Source organism: Oncorhynchus mykiss, chromosome 20 (assembly GCF_013265735.2).
Source record: "Oncorhynchus mykiss isolate Arlee chromosome 20, USDA_OmykA_1.1, whole genome shotgun sequence".
Taxonomy (NCBI): domain Eukaryota; kingdom Metazoa; phylum Chordata; class Actinopteri; order Salmoniformes; family Salmonidae; genus Oncorhynchus; species Oncorhynchus mykiss.
This window is the reverse complement of record NC_048584.1, coordinates 27,770,293-27,787,793: the sequence shown is the minus strand read 5'-3', so window position 1 is coordinate 27,787,793 and position 17,501 is coordinate 27,770,293. Positions and strand designations below refer to the sequence as shown.

General features: G+C 43.1%; 1 protein-coding gene across 2 annotated transcripts; it reads right to left on the bottom strand.

The window, feature by feature from the left end:
* Positions 1-1,274: 1,274 nt before the first annotated feature.
* On the bottom strand, positions 1,275-17,052 carry LOC100136337 (tumor necrosis factor alpha-induced protein 3). 2 transcript variants are annotated; one of them, XM_036956110.1, is made up of 9 exons: positions 16,636-17,052; positions 15,125-15,466; positions 7,138-7,328; positions 6,084-6,225; positions 5,644-5,814; positions 5,256-5,436; positions 4,126-5,015; positions 3,616-3,833; positions 1,275-3,441 (listed from the first exon to the last, which is right to left on the bottom strand). In XM_036956110.1, the coding sequence occupies exons 2-9, from the start codon at positions 15,429-15,431 to the stop codon at positions 3,145-3,147; spliced, it is 2,397 nt and encodes a 798-aa protein (XP_036812005.1). In that variant the 5' UTR covers positions 15,432-15,466; positions 16,636-17,052; the 3' UTR covers positions 1,275-3,144. The 2 variants fall into 2 exon arrangements, with proteins under 2 accessions (XP_036812005.1, XP_036812004.1); XM_036956109.1 differs by lacking the exon at positions 16,636-17,052 and adding an exon at positions 16,151-16,513.
* Between the last annotated feature and the right edge of the window lie 449 nt (positions 17,053-17,501).

Sequence of the window (17,501 nt, the reverse complement as noted above, 5' to 3'; positions counted from 1 at the left end):
GATTTCCTACCTTCAGCAACACTAGTGAATAAGGCTAGAAATGCCAGTTAAAGCAGTGCCTCAAAAAGTGCCCCAAAACTCCTGGTCCTAGTCATACCGTACTTCATACTCATACATGACCATGATGCAAAATGAAACTGTACGTCTCATTTACAGCAGGTACTTAAGGTTATTCACCCCATAGGCATAGTGTACATAGTTACCATGATCAACTTGTTTGTCTTGCTTTTGGATAACACGGTCAGAGTTGGTTACACCCACTGCCGATTGCAAAACAGAGTTCGCAGCTCAACTTCCTGAATTGAAACAGAATACAAGAGAGTCCTGAGCTAGAATAATTTCACATAGGCCTACCATAAAACCTACGTTTTAACCCTTGATAATGTGCAACAATGGGGTAACTGCCAGGTGATAACACAGTCGCCCACTTTGAATGCAAAGTTATTTTCAGACCACCACATCTGCCCACCTGCCATGTCAACGGCTTTTGGCTGACTTAGGTAGACTCTCAATTGCATTCTCCTCACATCCTCTCTCCTTGCCTCCTTCTCAAAACCCATTGGAGAAGGTCAAAGGGGAGGGAGGCAAGTAGAGAGGACGCGAGGAGCATGCAATTGAGATTCTCCCCTAGTACCCACGCTAACGCTATTCCTCCCTCCCACGCACTCCTGAAATGTCACCTCTGCCCAGCAACCTATATCCCCTCCCTCACCCTAACTCTCCCTCAGCAGCGGTAACTTCTGATGAAGACTTTCCTTTCAGCTGTGACTCAACTGTGAGGATTCTGAAGGGGGTTGCCTGCTTTTCAAGCACTATGGGCCAAGGCCGTGAGAGGTCAGACGTGTGGGTTTACTTTCAGAATTACATTGTTAGAAAGAGTGAAAAAAATGTAATGAGAATTTTGTTAAAGTGAAACACGTATGTGTGTGTGAGAACCAAGATGCTTTAGAAACGTAATGTGGATGGTTTAGCTAAAAATATGAGCAGGTCAATGTGGTAGTGTCTAGCTGCACTTTGGCACAGGCCCATATGTCTCCACTGGAAAACACACCACACATCAGTACTAGAATCCCTCTAAAAACAGAAAACACAGAATAATGTCATTTTTTAAAACCAATCATTGAGCAATATCCAGTTACTCACATACGAAATGTAGAAATATGTTCTGTAGAGTTTGTTCATACGCAAGCACACACACACACACACACACACACACACACACACACACACACAAATATACACAGTGTTGAAATAAGCAACAAGACAATGTCAGGTTTTCTTAATAAAAATAATTCATTTCAGGACAACATATAAATAAGTATTGAAACGCACAATACAGATAATATTTGATATGAATAAATACTTAACAAACAAAACAAAGCTTTTCATACAATACCCTATTATTGAAAGGTTACACAAAAATGTATCTCACAACTTTTGCATGTTTTGTTACAACTTTGCGTGTTTACGTCTAACATTGGAATGTCCCTATGCATGTCAAGGAAAGTACCATCCTAAATTCCGGAGCAGCTTATTAAGTATTGTGCAAGTAGTATGTGATGATCAGAGTTCCGACCCATAACCAAAGAGCATGTACTCCTTTGATGTCTCGTAATGAACTGACTACTAATTGCCCTTATATTATATTATGTTTATCATCTGATTAAAGACCAGATCTCTATCTAGGCTACCATAAATCTCATTTTTAACAGACGTCAGATATGCATATTGAACAGACGTTCTTTTGTTTCAACGTTGCGTTGGTTAAGAGGTCACGAGAATGCTTTGCAGATGATGGCACGTTTTTTGGCAGGAACAAAAATGTCAGTTCAAATATATAGATATAAAGGAAGAAAAGGAATGTCAGTTTGCTTGCGCATATCACACAGGTGTGAGTACTGGAGTGAGGCATCGTGTGAGCAGAGCAGATTTCAGCAGAGCCCCTATGATGAAGAGGTACTCTACTGCAAGCCAGGTTCTACGGGTGGAGAGGTATTTTACTGCAGGCTGGGGCCTACCAGCTCATGGTAGCTAAGAGCACTGGCTGCCATGCCACAGCTACATGGTGTGAACCAAGCTCTTTCATTTTTTTCCCCACAGGTGTATTTGTTTACCTTCTCTTGGCCTCCCTCCCTCCTCTGACTGAGGTATTGAGCTCTAAGGGGATTTCTCCTGCACTTATGTTTTCTTTCCTTTCCTTTCAAACACACACTCCTTTCTTCACTGGCAATCCCCTTGGACGAGATCAACTGAACTCTGCTCTTATCTTTCTCTGTAAGTTAGTCATTAACTTGGAGTCTGTGTGAAGGTAATTGCCCAGCATTAACAGAGGCCACATATAGAACATACTGTAACACGGCACAACTCTCAGGGCAAGCATTAACTTGTATTTCTACAGTACAGATACAAAAGTGGTCAACAGCAAACAAGAACACAACCACAAAAGGCAACAGCATCTGTACTGCCAGCAGACATCTATGCGGCGGTGGGAGAGGTTGAATATTATTGAGTTCTAACTACTGTTTTCTCTGTCATGTCACAGAACCTCCATGTTTGCTTTCTGTACAAGTAGCACCATACTTTTAAGGGTCCTGCCCACTCGCAAATGCTCAGAGACTGTACATTAGCTGTCTAGGTAGGTGCAGTTTTTGAGACTGTAACTACTCCTGTTTAAAACCGAATTTTGACTAAACAAACTCCTTTTGGCAGTGCATGATGGCTTTGGCACAGCTCTGCACTTGTCAGAACTTTGGTCAATGAGGTTCTTAAACAAAAGCTGTGGTTTATCACATTATTGTGTAGGTAGCTAGCTGCTTGATAGATCATTCCTTGGCCGTATTATTAAGCAGTTTACACATTGCGCTTTTTTCAAGATACAATCAGTAGTCCAGCATGATACAGTATGTACTTAGATACATACTGTACATATGTTGTCAGTTTTATGACACGTATACCTCACCTCTCGTCCTGTACACGTGAGATAATAATAATTGCACTAAGAGGTATTCTGCCGGCCATTTCTACTGCCCCCGCTCTTCATGAACACATTTTAAAATGGGCTTTTGGCCGTAAGGTCACTAGTTTCAGAGATGCATTGACTAGCATCGTGGCACGGCCATTTTAATCTTCCCCAAACCTTTGGGCTCACCCCCTGTAGATCTGCTTAAAGAGGTCACATTCATTACAGTAGCCTTGCTTCTCTTGGTTAGCATAGTGCTCACAGCCTAGGGTTTTACAGCGCTGCTTTGTCTTCTCTTTAGGTGCCCCTGCCCTCTCCCTGCGACTCTCTCTCTGCCCCCGCGTGTTTCGCGTGTGGCACTCTGGACACAGGTCTGTGCAGCCGGGGGAGATGTTACTGCAGCCACTCCGCCTACACGTTGCCTGGGTCTGGGTCTGGGTCTGCGTCTGTCTGGTTCTGTCTCTTTCTGGTTTAGCTGTTCGCTGCAGAGAGAGAGAAAAACAGAGGAACATTGTCACTTGTGGAAACAAATCATTCTATCTGATCTAAGACTTTTATTTACTCTCTGAAACAATTTTTTAAAATTTTTATTATCTGCAATTCAAAATGTGGTGTTCAGCCACTGGGCCCTGTGTGAGAGGGAAGGAGACACTCACCATGACCAGTGGAGGGGAGTGGGTGCCGGGAGCCCTGGTAGCAGCCTGGTTGAGCCTGGTGCTCTGCTCCTTTACGTAGCACTTGTTGCAGTAACCCTCCAGCATGACCTTGCCCATGGCCCCACAGTCCGGGCCCCGACAGCGCGAAGCATCCTGGAAACCTGCCTCTGACGCGTGACGACTCTGGATTGGAGCAGGGGGAGGATGAGGGGTCGCCACTGGGGGAGGGGAACACAGCAAAACCACACGTCAAACTCACATATGACCACACACAATATCAACTTATCTTGAGATTCCAGTAAATTTGCAGGTTTCCCAGTACTGTCTAAACATTTTGTTTGTTTCATGTTGTCTCTAAGTATACTGATATAAGTAGATGAATAGTAGACATGACCACTGTGGGTTTGATGTGGCCTGATTCCCTTTGATAAAATCAAGGTTTTGCTGGGAAATGATTAGAATAGCATTTCTTGTTAAAATGACTATGAGCAAGCGGCTGATTAGACTTACGGTGGTTGGTCTGATAGTCCAGGTAACAGATGGTGCAGAATCCAAGATTCTGTTGAGTCCCGAAGAACTGGCATCCCGACCTCTTACAGGGCCGGCCAGACGTGTGGCCGTTGAGAGCCGAGGTGCCTGAGCGCTCAGAGTCCCTTGGCTGGGGCTGGGTCCATAACGACCCAGAGGAGGCCTCTATCCTGGCTGTTGCCGGTGGCTGGGGATCCTCGCCCCTCTCCGTAGCAGTCCTCTGGAGGCACGGGGGGCACAGTCCGTTAAATATCCTGAAGGCCTTCTGGTGGCACACGTTGCACCGCTCTGTCTCCTGCTCCCGTCCCGCGCCCCACTGGGGCCAGCCGAGGTGGGCAGGCAGGGGGAGGCCCGAGGGGCCATCAGCAGTGGGTGCATTCTGCCGGGTGTTGAAGCAGCGTTCACACAGACCATCGTGCTCCACGCTGAGGGTGAAAAGGCAGCCGGGTGTCTTGCACTTCATGGCGTGGGTCTCGCTGTACAGGCTGAGGCTGGGCGCCGTGGGTGGGGGAGGGACGGAGCGTGGGCTGGATAACACTGCCCGGCAGCCACTACTACACTCTGGCTCACAAGCCTGACCACCGCCTTTCGTAGGAGCAGCCTCTATCCTCCCATTAGGCTGGCCCTGGCGTTTCTCAAAGCACTCGTGGCAGTGTGGCTGGGTGTCCACGGAGACGTAGAAGGTGCATCGTGGTGTGGCACAGCGGATCTCGATAAGGGACAGCTGGGACACGGAGAAGGGGGGTGGTCTATGGGGCTGGGCGGCCCACAGTTGGTCCTTGTCTTCCTGCCAGCGCTTGTACTCGTGGTTGACCAACTGGAGGTAGTCCTCCATCAGGTTCATGTCCTCAGGCAGGTTCCCTTCATCCAGCCTGGGAGAGGCAACATGGAACACACTCAGAACTATTGATAGGCTAATCACACACCTCTCGGCCAGGTCGTCATCTATTGACAATTGTTTCTCAACTGACCCACTCGACTAAATAAGGTAAATACAAATGAAGTACTATTATGCCACAAACATACTTTTAAAAACAGATTTGTAGTGCTTTTTAAACCATGCTTTATATCCTGTTCTCTGTAGTTCCCCATGCCTCTAGTGTCCCACCCACCTGGCAGCGTTGATGATGCGTGTGGTGTCATAGCCCAGTCCAATGACAGGGATTTCAATCAGCATCAGGTAGTCCTTCAGCAGCCTCTCCTTCTGCGTCTGCTCCTTCTCCATCAGAAAGTGCACCTTGAGCTCCTCGAAGTCCCCACGACCCGGGTTGATCAGCGGCACCGCTCGGATCTCTGGGGCACACAGTCATAATAATAATACATGAATAATACATAGGTGTTAGGTATATACCACTTTTCTGGGACCCAATGACGCTGTACAACAAAAACAGCAGAAGAAATTACTAAATTTAGTAGGATGCGGTATATAGGTCACATTCACCCTCATTCTACAAGCTCTCCTCAACAGTGTAATCTATCAATGACGGTTACTGTACACACCCGGGCCACTGTCTTTGATGGTGATGAGGGGGGCAAAGTGCTGGGAGTCGTAGCCGAGCACTATGGGGTACTTGTAGCACTCCCCTGGAGGCCAGTGTAAAGGCAGGTAGATGCCCCCCACATTGAGGGGAGAGAAGGAGGAGCAGGATTTCATGCTACGTAGCACCTGATCTGTAAGGATACAGCCATGAGTTAGACACTGGACACCATACTTGACTGATTGCTTCTACTGCAATAGCAGACAGACCTACAGAAAGAGGTACAGAAACTGTACACACCAGACCAGGGTCAAAATAATTTGTCAAACACTTTCAAAAATGTGTGCTTGAGTTTGACCTGTACAATTGAACCAACAGAATAGAGACGGAGCATACTTGTACAATGTAAACAAAACTTCTGATGAACTGAATGATGAAAGGCTCCATTGAGAAAGGCTGTACCTGCGATGACGATGATGGGCCTGCGGAGGATGTTTGAGAGGACAAAGATGTGTATGTCTTCCAGGGAGTCAAACTGCAGCCCGTTGCTGCTGGATACAGGTGATGCCATCTTGATGATCTTCTCCCATTCCTCCTCCCAATTCTGAAAATACAAAACATTTTGAGATAGGCTGCTTTGAACATTATGATACTACTAACAGGTGATACTACTAACAGACCTGGGTGATACTACTAACAGACCTGGGTGATACTACTAACAGACCTGGGTGATACTACTAACAGGTGATACTACTAACAGACCTGGGTGATACTACTAACAGACCTGGGTGATACTACTAACAGGTGATACTACTAACAGACCTGGGTGATACTACTAACAGACCTGGGTGATACTACTAACAGACCTGGGTGATACTACTAACAGACCTGGGTGATACTACTAACAGGTGATACTACTAACAGACCTGGGTGATACTACTAACAGGTGATACTACTAACAGGTGATACTACTAACAGACCTGGGTGATACTACTAACAGGTGATACTACTAACAGACCTGGGTGATACTACTAACAGGTGATACTACTAACAGACCTGGGTGATACTACTAACAGGTGATACTACTAACAGACCTGGGTGATACTACTAACAGGTGCTACTACTAACAGACCTGGGTGATACTACTAACAGGTGATACTACTAACAGACCTGGGTGATACTACTAACAGGTGATACTACTAACAGACCTGGGTGATACTACTAACAGGTGATACTACTAACAGACTTGGGTGATACTACTAACAGGCGATACTACTAACAGATCTTGGTCAAATATATACAATACGTCAAACACTTTCAAATACTTGGGCTGCACTTGACATAGCTTGCCTGGTACAATGACACCAATGGAATAGGCCCAAAAGTGCAAACTCCAAACTAAATTAAGCACGCCTTACTATACTTTCCAAGTATCTGACATTATGCAATTATCATTATGCACCCAGGTCTGCTATAGTAACACCATCCTAGCCGTAGCAGGGCCTCCGTTCCTCACCATGGTGCTGTAACGCAGGCCAGTCTGGGTGAACTCCTGAGACTGCAGCAGCTCAGTCTGGAAACGGGCTCTGAAGTTGCCCGTGTCTGTCTCCTTTAGCACGCTGAACAGGGCCTTCCTCAGGACAAGGTCTGTGTCCTGCACCCCCAGCATGTACTGAGATGCAGCATGGAGAAGACAGTTCCCATCTCCTGCAACACATGAGAAATGGGAGTAGATATTACATACGGCACAGGATCCCCACTAGAACACATGTAAACAATAATAACATGACCTAGACTAGCGTAAGGGGGATATCACATATTAATAAAAAGCCTGTGTCAACAAATATGTCGACTGACTTTATTATGTTGACGCATTCCACTTTGTAGAACTCTGGTTTGAGCCAGACACGTACAGTAGATGTTAAGTTTATCTCCCGTCCTTTAGTATGAATCTGTGTTTATGTGAAATACAAAGTGCCCATCCTCACATCACCACAGGTAATACTCCAAGTCATTAACGGCAAAACTATCCATGACAGACAAAGACCCATATGGCTTGGAGAAAAAAGTCTAAAAGGAGAGGGGATTTCCAGACAAGCTCTCACAGAGCTCTTTAGGCATCCATTATATCTGACCATCATTCATCACCTTACAGAGGAAATATAAAAAGGCCTGAGAAAGATTGATGTCACAGACTCTATCAGCACTGTTCGTTTTTGTGGTGTACTTTTATTGCATTCCTTTTTTATCTTCTTTGAGAGACCAGAGAAAAAAAATTGTGCAGGTACTGTGGGCTTTGACACATTGGCCTGGTCCCACACTTTATGTACAGAGGGGAGAACAAGTATTTGATACACTGCCGATTTTGCAGGTTTTCCTACTTACAAAGCATGTAGAGGTCTGTAATTGTTATCATAGGTACACTTCAACTGTGAGAGACCGAATCTAAAACAAAAATCCAGAAAATCACATTGTATGATTTTTAAGTAATTAATTTGCCTTTTATTGCATGACATAAGTATTTGATCACCTACCAACCAGTAAGAATTCCGGCTCTCACAGACCTGTTTTTCTTTAAGAAGCCCTCCTGTTCTCCACTCATTACCTGTATTAACTGCACCTGTTTGAACTCGTTACCTGTATAAAAGACACCTGTCCACACACTCAATCAAACAGACTCCAACCTCTCCACGATGGCCAAGTCCAGAGAGCTGTGTAAGGACATCAGGGATAAAATTGTAGACCTGCACAAGGCTGGGATGGGCTACAGGACAATAGGCAAGCTGCTTGGTGAGAAGGCAAAAACTGTTGGCGCAATTATTAGAAAATGGAAGAAGTTCAAGATGACGGTCAATCACCCTCGGTCTGGGGCTCCATGCAAGATCTCACCTCGTGGGGCATCAATGATCATGAGGAAGGGGAGGGATCAGCCCAGAACTATACGGCAGGACCTGGTCAATGACCTGAAGAGAGCTGGGACCACAGTCTCAAAGAAAACCATTAGTAACACACTACACCGTCATGGATTAAGATCCTGCAGTGCACGCAAGGTCCCCCTACTCAAGCCAGCGCATGTCCAGGCCCATCTGAAGTTTGAGAGAAGGTCATGTGGTCTGATGAGACAAAAATAGAGCTTTTTGGTCTAAACTCCACTCGCCATGTGTTTGGAGAAAGAAGAAGGATGAGTACAACCCCAAGAACACCATCCCAACCGTGAAGCATGGAGGTGGAAACATCATTCTTTGGGGATGCTTTTCTGCAAAGGGGACAGGACGACTGCACCGTATTGAGGGGAGGACGGATGGGGCCATCTTTCGCAAGATCTTGGCCAACAACCTCCTACCCTCAGTAAGAGCATTGAAGATGGGTCGTGGCTGTGTCTTCCAGCATGACAACGACCCGAAACACACAGTCAGGGCAACTAAGGAGTGGCTCCGTAAGAAGCATCTCAAGGTCCTGGAGTGGCCTAGCCAGTCTCCAGACTTGAACCCAATAGAAAATCTTTGGAGGGAGCTGAAAGTCCATATTGCCCAGCGACAGTCCCGAAACTTGAAGGATCTGGAGAAGGTCTGTATGGAGGAGTGGGCCAAAATCCCTGCTGCAGTGTGTGCAAACCTGGTCAAGAACTACAGGAAACGTATGATCTCTGTAATTGCAAAGAAAGGTTTCTGTACCAAATATTAAGTTCTGCTTTTCTGATGTATCAAATACTTATGTCATGCAATAAAATGCTAATTAATTACTTAAAAATCATACAATGTGATTTTCTAGAGTTTTGTTTTAGATTCCGTTTCTCACAGTTGAAGTGCACATATGATAAAAATGACAGACCTCTACATGCTTTGTAATTATGAAATCCTGCAAAATCAGCAGTGTATCAAATACTTGTTCTCCCCACTCTATCAGTCTTCTATTGTTGTCATCATGCCATACAACATGGCAAAAAAAGACTGGACCACTAGGCCTAAGACACATACAGAATTGGTTTAAACTCTAACTGTATTTTAATTAGACAGTTGTATGGTCCATTGGCACGTTAACACTGAAATAACCTAAACTAAATAAGAGAATGAAAGAACAGCCTTCAGTGATGACTGGATAGGGTGACAGACAGGGGCTGAATGAGTAAATCAGGTAAATTACGAGTTGCGTATGCAGGTTTTAATCCAAGTTTAAGAAATGAATGGTAAACTGTATGGAGAAAATGTTGACTCTTATTGCAGGGCGGCGGGTCTTTTTGTCATTGTGAAACATCAGTGAGTACGGGGAGCCTAGCTCGTCTGAAATACCCTGCTGCCTGCCACACTGAAGAGAGGAATTTCCCTGAGTGTGGTTCTCTGTGACTAAGTGCCGTGAGGCTGCCATTCGACTCTTTCTTCCCTTGTCTGCTGCTCCATAGACATCAGACTCTGGACTTTCCAGAGGGGCGGAGCTTGGCTCGGCTGGAACGCTTTCTCTTTACGAGCTTCGCCGACGACCAGTAGAGGTCTCATTTTCGCGTGGGATGATATATTTTTATATATACACACGCATATTTCTCTACTTAAAAAAGGAAGTTCTGAGTACTGACATGGGACACCTTCTGCCTTCCTCTTTTTTGTCTTCCGCCAGGCTGAAGAACCAGTCTGGGCCTGTAGAAGTGAACACTGTGTTGCACCACTGTTTTTATATATGTACTACTATATGTGCACTGCTATATATGTATTACTATGTGCACCACTATGTAATATGTACACCACTATTATACCTATGTAATATCTGCACCCCAGTCTGTAGATACCTGCTGCCAATAGAGGCAGGACATGAGCCTAGTAGGGATACAAGGGAAAGGGGCCTAAAATGTTTTTTCTATTTCTATCCTTTAAATAATTTGATGTATGAGGAGAATGCTTTCCGTCAGTAAAGGGAACATTCTACCCGAGCAACAACAAACCTCCACACAGAACAGGAAATCTTGATTATGTTCCATCTTAAGGTTGAATCATACTGGACAAAAACCTATTTCTGGTAAAAACACACTATGCTTGTTGTGTTGTCAGAATCTTCATATGTAGACATAAAACCTATACTTGGGGTGTATTCAGTGATTTGAAAAGATTTGACATGTTGCAGATAGAAATGGAATGAGATCTGACACAATTGCCTATTTTAAATGATAAATGGCAAATGTAGATGTTCTTCTACATAATACATTTCTATCTGAACTTTCTGTAATGTTGCACTCTGCCGAACACTGTGAACAGATCCCTACAGTTGTATATTAATCAGACAATAAAAAATAAAATAGGTAACCCTGCCTTTGAATGTCTGCCTTCAGACTATAAAATCTTCTTGGTAAATGGGCAATTCCCTGGGAAAGTCAACCTGAGCATGCACAATAAAGTTAGTCATTTGCAAACGAAACCACTTTCATAATTATCCAAGGTCTAAATGTTGGAGTGCAAGCTTTATTTAACCAGTTGAATTTGGGCCAATACAGAGTAGGAGAGCGTGTTTTCCCACTCACAGCTGTCCACTAGTGTTTGTTAAAAGGTTGAGATGTTAATGAAGTAATACCTAATGGAATGTCTTCAGTTGTATTTGCTTATCTTACAGTCTTGTGAAGATGGGGGGTGGGGGTGGGGGGAGGGGGGGCAATGTAACATCTAAGCCCCTTACATCGGATCGTCCTGAAACTTTCTCTGCAACGTTAACTTTCATCAAGTTGTTTATATATGAGTATCCTTTTTCAGCGTTATGATAGTCGTAACATCCATAACGGTTGTGGATGTGATGGATATAGATGTCTCATAGCTTACCTTCAAAAGCATGTGCATTCACACATTTTGTGTGCTTGTTCTGAGATGTATTCTTAGACTTTTACAGAAGTAATATTGATATATTGAACATTATGTGATATAATTTCCCATACATGGTAGTAGTTTTTTTAAGATAGAAAGATGAAAAGAATGCTTATCCACAATCTGTGATTAGTCCTGGAGTGTTATTCAAATGAAACCCCCCCAAAATATGCTGACTTCATTCAGGGTCCAGTAAAATGGATTGGTGTTATATGCACATCTACAGTATTTTTACCACATTTGCATAATGTTATATCATATTTCCAATAAGGTGTAATACAAGAAAAATGGCATATTTGTGTCTACATTCAGTTCGTAACGGTTCATTTTGAAATACACTACCGTTCAAAAGTTTGGAGTCACTTAGAAATGTCCTTGTTTTTGAAAGAAAACCTCATTTTTTTGTCCATTAAAATAACATAAAATTAATCAGAAATACAGTGTAGACATTGTTAAGGTTGTAAATTACTATTGTAGCTGGAAACGGCTGATTTTTTTATTGAATATCTACATAGGCCCATTATCAGCAACCATCACTCCTGTGTTCCAATTGCACTTTGTGTTAGCTAATCCAAGTTTATCATTTTAAAAGGCTAACTGATCATTAGAAAACCCAGATTCAAAATGGCCAGAAACAAAGATCTTTCTTCTGAAACTCGTCAGTCTATTCTTGTTCTGAGTAATGAAGGCTCTTGTACAATGCTGTGTACTACTCCCTTCACAGAACTGCGTAAACTGGCTCTAACCAGAATAGAAAGAGGAGTGGGAGGCCCCGGTGCACAACTGAGCAAGATGATAAGTACATTAGAGCGTCTAGTTTGAGAAACAGACGCCTCACAAGTCCTCAACTGGCAGCTTCATTAAATAGTACCCGCAAAACACAAACCTCAACGTCAACAGTGAAGAGGCAACTCCGGGATGTTGGCCTTCTAGGCAGAGTTGCAAAGAAAAAGCCATATCTCAGACAGGCCAATAAAAATAAAAGATTAAGATGGGCAAAAGAACACAGACACTGGACAAAGGAACTCTGCCTAGAAGGCCAGCATCCCGGAGTCGCCTCTTCACTGTTGACACTAATGTACTTGTCCTCTTGGTCAGTTGTGCACCGGGCCTCCCACTCCTCTTTCTATTCTTGTTAGAGACAGTTTGCGCTGTTCTGTGAACGGAGTAGTACACAGCGTTGTACGAGATCTTCCGTTTCTTGACAATTTCTCACATGGAATAGCCTTAATTTCTCAGAACAAGAATAGATTGACGAGTTTCAGAAGAAAGATCTTTGTTTCTGGCCATTTTGAGCCTGTTATTGGGCCCACAAATGCTGATGCTCCAGATACTCAACTAGTCTAAAGAAGGCCAGTTTAAAATGCTTCTTTAATCATAAAAAAAAACGTTTTCAGCTATGCTAACATATTTGCAAAAGGGTTTTCTAATGATCAGTTAGCCTTTTAAAATGATAAACATGGATTAGCTAACACAATGTGCCATTGGAACACAGGAGTAATGGTTGCTGATAATGGGCCTCTATACGCCTATGTAGATATTCCATTAAAAATCTGCCGTTTCCAGTTACAATAGTCATTTATAACATTAACAATGTCTACACTGTATTTCTGATCAATGTGATGTTATTTTAATGGACAAAAAAAATAGCTTTTCTTTCAAAAACAAGGACATTTCTAAGTGACCCCAGACTTTTGAACGGTAGTGTACATAAAGGAAAACAACGACCCTGATAGGATGTGGGGTATGGCCTTAGCCTATACAGTATATTATCAAGGCTACCTGTAATCCTAAACTACTATGCTTTTTGCTGACATCTTAAAAACGTTCCAGATGACCAAACATTTTTATGTCTATTTCAGACTCCGTAACTTTCATAACGGAGGATGTAACATCCATAACGGTAGCTATTTCCTTCTAAAGTAATATTGCAAATTAAAATCTTTTCAAAAGTATTGTTTTTGTGTTCAACCAAACCTTTCCTTCGAAATGGCTATCCATGTTTCAACCTAAGACTTACAAACTCACAGACTTTTGCTAATATGTTCAGTCTTCCCAAAATGCTTGTCCATTTCATGTAACATCCATAATGCCTCTTACTTGCTTCATTTCTCCACCATGCCAATATTTAGATTTTCGCTTTTTGGGGATATACACTCACCCTAAGGGTTACTATAGATGCACACATCTACATTTTCATTTATATTTTGTTTGGCCATTCTGTGACACATTAAAGTTGTGATTTTGCCTAAAATCAGTACGTGGTATTCTCAGTGTTCTCGTTTAGAATACTGTGATTTTTTTGTCAGCAACAAAATGACCATCCATTATTTGGCAACAGTGGGAATCCACTGGCTCACAATGTCCTGCTTTGTCTCTCATGTCCTGCTCTGCTTCTCCTGTCCTGTTCTTATTCACCGGTCACCTGACACAATAGATTAATTCCAGTGAGTCAGCAGCCAGCCAGCAACAGACAGGGTGGTCCTCCTCAGTCTGAAAGTCCTCTGCTGAAAGTCATGGCTGCTGTGTCATTCAGAGGAGAGGCTACTGTATACGCTGATTTCCCAAATCAAGGCCTAGCTGGGCCCTCCAGAAACTTCTATGAGAAAATGCTATCCTTTCGTAAGGAAGGAAATATGTATCATGTTAAAGGGTGTTTCTGAATTGGATTTCCAGGAAGACAAACTTTTGTTATCACTATCATTTTACTGGAAATACTGTAGTTTCAACATGTAGGGAAAAGCCAATAGCCTATGATTCATGTTTCATGTACTGTTACTTTGTTATGACAGCATTAAATTACCAAAAGTTCAAGATGTCTATTCCACAGGTGATAAGATATTTACCCTCAATAAGACAACACAAAAACAAGCCTAATAACCTGGTTATATCTCCTCCTGACAATAACATTCCATATTTGCAATGATTCAATGAAATTACAGGATTGACATGGTAACTCACCCACGTGTGAGTCAAGACAGGTGGGTGTGTTTGCTGTATGATTTGTGAATAAAGGTCCAACTCACTTAGCTACTTATTGAGAGAAGGGGTATACCCAAACCTCCACTGCAAGGTATGAATCTAACCAGACGGAAACTGAGCACTACAGAGTTTGAATGCGTCAACAGAATAAATTCAGTCAACATGGTCTTTAGAAATATGGTGGGGAAATTATCACTATGACACCATAGAATTTCTGCTTTGGGATCTCCCACATAATTACCCTAGACGTCAGGATTTAGATACGCTGAACAAATCCTGTACTGTAAATCTTCAGAGTCATGTTAGGTACCAGTCAAATCAAGAGCTACTAATGGTCATTCTAAAAGATAATCAATCTCACCATTGTCATTTACCATAATGTCTGAGTACCCGTGTTTCCCCTATATTGATTTAGCAGCGTTGGCCCAGCGCTTTTAAATGGATATTCGTTGGCTCAATGACTGGAAGTCTATGTTAACAGCTAGCATGTCATTGTGCTAACGCTAGTAGCAATGCACCCCACTCCCCCAAGTTACCCTGCCACTGCTGCTGAAAGAACTCATAGGGGAAACAGTATGAGTAACTCTTACTCTTCAGTGTCAAGGTCTTTCAAACTCCTTTGACAAATACCATCTCCCCTACTACCAGCAAGAGGAACAGATACCCAAACTAATACATTACCATTGGTTCTCAATGGCACCATCTTCTTGACCTCGCGGCACCAGTTGAGCTTCTTCTCCTGCTCTAGGGAGCTCTGCATGGCCCTGTCCAAGATGGCTGCCTGGATGACCTGTTGGAAGGCCTGGGGGAACTGGCTCATGCGGATCATCTCCAGGGTGTAGCGGTGCATGCCCCGCAGGTGGTGCATCAGGCCTCCGCTGGCCGCCGGCTTCACCACATCGTTGGGCACCCGCTCCCGGATCTTGACCGCTTTCAGCAGGTTACTCACAAAGAGGAACTTGGGCAGGAAATTCTGTCCCTGGGACATGGTGTTCACCAGATGTAATGTGTACAAACGCAGAACTGAAGAGGAGAAAAATAAAAAGTTGTTGGTTGGTTTCATTGGCAGCACGTGGTTCTGATCACTGGACTATATGGGCCACTTCTAATACTAGACAAATTGTGGGTAATGAATAAAGACAAACAAGAGGGCTTTTGTGTTCTTTTCCAAGTTAGAATTTCCCCAAAGCCTCTGCCGCCCCAATGGGATTGAGGCACATGACAGACGCCTTCTACAAACTGATGGTGATTTCCAGACCCAAAGTCACTGCCCAGACCCACAGCGCTGGGCAGTGGCTAGTAGAAATCATTAGGCCCACTCACACCCACCATCACAGAAAAGTCGTTAATACTGACAATGATGCATAAGTGTACAGGATGGAACTATTAAAAACCCTTACAGTTCTTTTCAGTATTCAAGATGGAGGACCATTGAAACAGGAACTTGAAAGTAATGTGTTTTAACATCAAGAATAACACATTGCTCATGAATCATAAGTAATCTCCCATCTGTAGAACAGTCTGTCAGATATCTGTACCCATTTCATTTATGACAATAAGCTGTTAAGACCTTATGGAAAGGTACCTACCTACAATGTGAAATATACTGTAACTGTATATTATGGGCACCATATACATTATTTAGAACAAAACAATTCAAGCAACAAAGCAATTCAAGCATCCATCATCAATTACGGTATAGATTACCTTGAAGGCGCATAATGTCATTGTAGGAGAACCTCTAAATATCCATGTAATAAGGAGACTGTCGCTCTTTCGATATTGGCAGACATTGAAGCGTTGGCACAATGGTGAGCGCTGCGGTTTACACAAAACACAATAACAGGAGTCTGCTGACGTCCGGATTACGTAATTCCTCTGACAGCAACGGTTGAAACATTGTAACATTGCATCGCGAGTATTGTCAAAAACATAGTTACAATGTAACATTAATTATTTATTCCACTGGGTAATGTTTTTTTAATTGCTTGAGGGTGACGTCTTCGTAAACAATGGCTGTCAGAACCATGGCGCCCATGCCAACGCGCATACCTCTGTCTGTGTCCCCAGAAACTCAATGCTACGACCAAGGCCTCTCAATGTTAGTCAATAGTAGATATATTTCAAATGCTTAAATGAAAGTGAGTTACAATCCTTGGTAAAGAAATATATAGAATATGAATGAATATTACCTGTGCAATATGTCGGTACAAAGACTACCAACAAAGCCTAAGGATGCTCCGGGTAGTCCTCTGCCACTTCAATCAGGTTAACCGCAGCAGTCCACACAACGCCATTCAGCTTTCTGCACAATCAATTCTATTTTGGTTGATTCACTGTATAGACCGTCAAAGCATAGATCACGTCCCCCAACTTAATTTAGTTAATGTAGACCGAGAAAAAAAACTGACTAAAGGGGATTTCCAGTGTTAGGGACTTTCCACATATCTCTGTCACAACCTTCAGACGTAGTTACATCTCACACACAATAGGTGGTGTCTGAGCGAAACGCCATTAGGCTACGTTCTCCGGGTTGTGTTGGTGACGAATAGCGTACTGAAATGCCTGGTCCCACCTACCGTGCACAGACGAGCGTTAGTGAGCACAAAGAGGGAGCGTCATTTTCTGACCCTTGTGAGACAGCCAGCCCTAGAATAAATAATTACATTGAAATGAGAGAAGTCCTGAATCTGACCTAAACACTGAATTAGATTCATGCATAAAATGTAGGCTTACATACGCTAGTCGTATTATGGGAGAAATGTATTTATCCAATCTATTTTACCTTCAGTTAACTAGGCAAATCAGTTAAAAACAAATTCTTATTTTCAATGACGGCCTAGGAATAGTGGGTTAACTGCCTTGTTCAGGGGAAGAAAGAGATGTTTACCTTTTCGGTTCAGGGATTCGATATTTCAGCCTTTCGGTTACTAATCCAACGCTCTAACCACTAGGCTACCTGCCGCCCCAAAATGCATTGCCATGAATAGAATATAATGCAATATAATATAATTGATACTTCATTGTCCAATTGGTTAGAATGGCTGCTGGTCTGCCT

What these genes read in the sequence shown, in the direction of transcription:
- LOC100136337 (XM_036956109.1), bottom strand. An exon ending in CATCAAAGACAGTGGCCCGG is followed by an intron (nt 5,437 to 5,643) that starts GTGTGTACAGTA and finishes TGTGTGCCCCAG; the next exon opens with AGATCCGAGCGGTGCCGCTG. An exon ending in GGACTATCAGACCAACCACC is followed by an intron (nt 3,834 to 4,125) that starts GTAAGTCTAATC and finishes CCCCTCCCCCAG; the next exon opens with TGGCGACCCCTCATCCTCCC.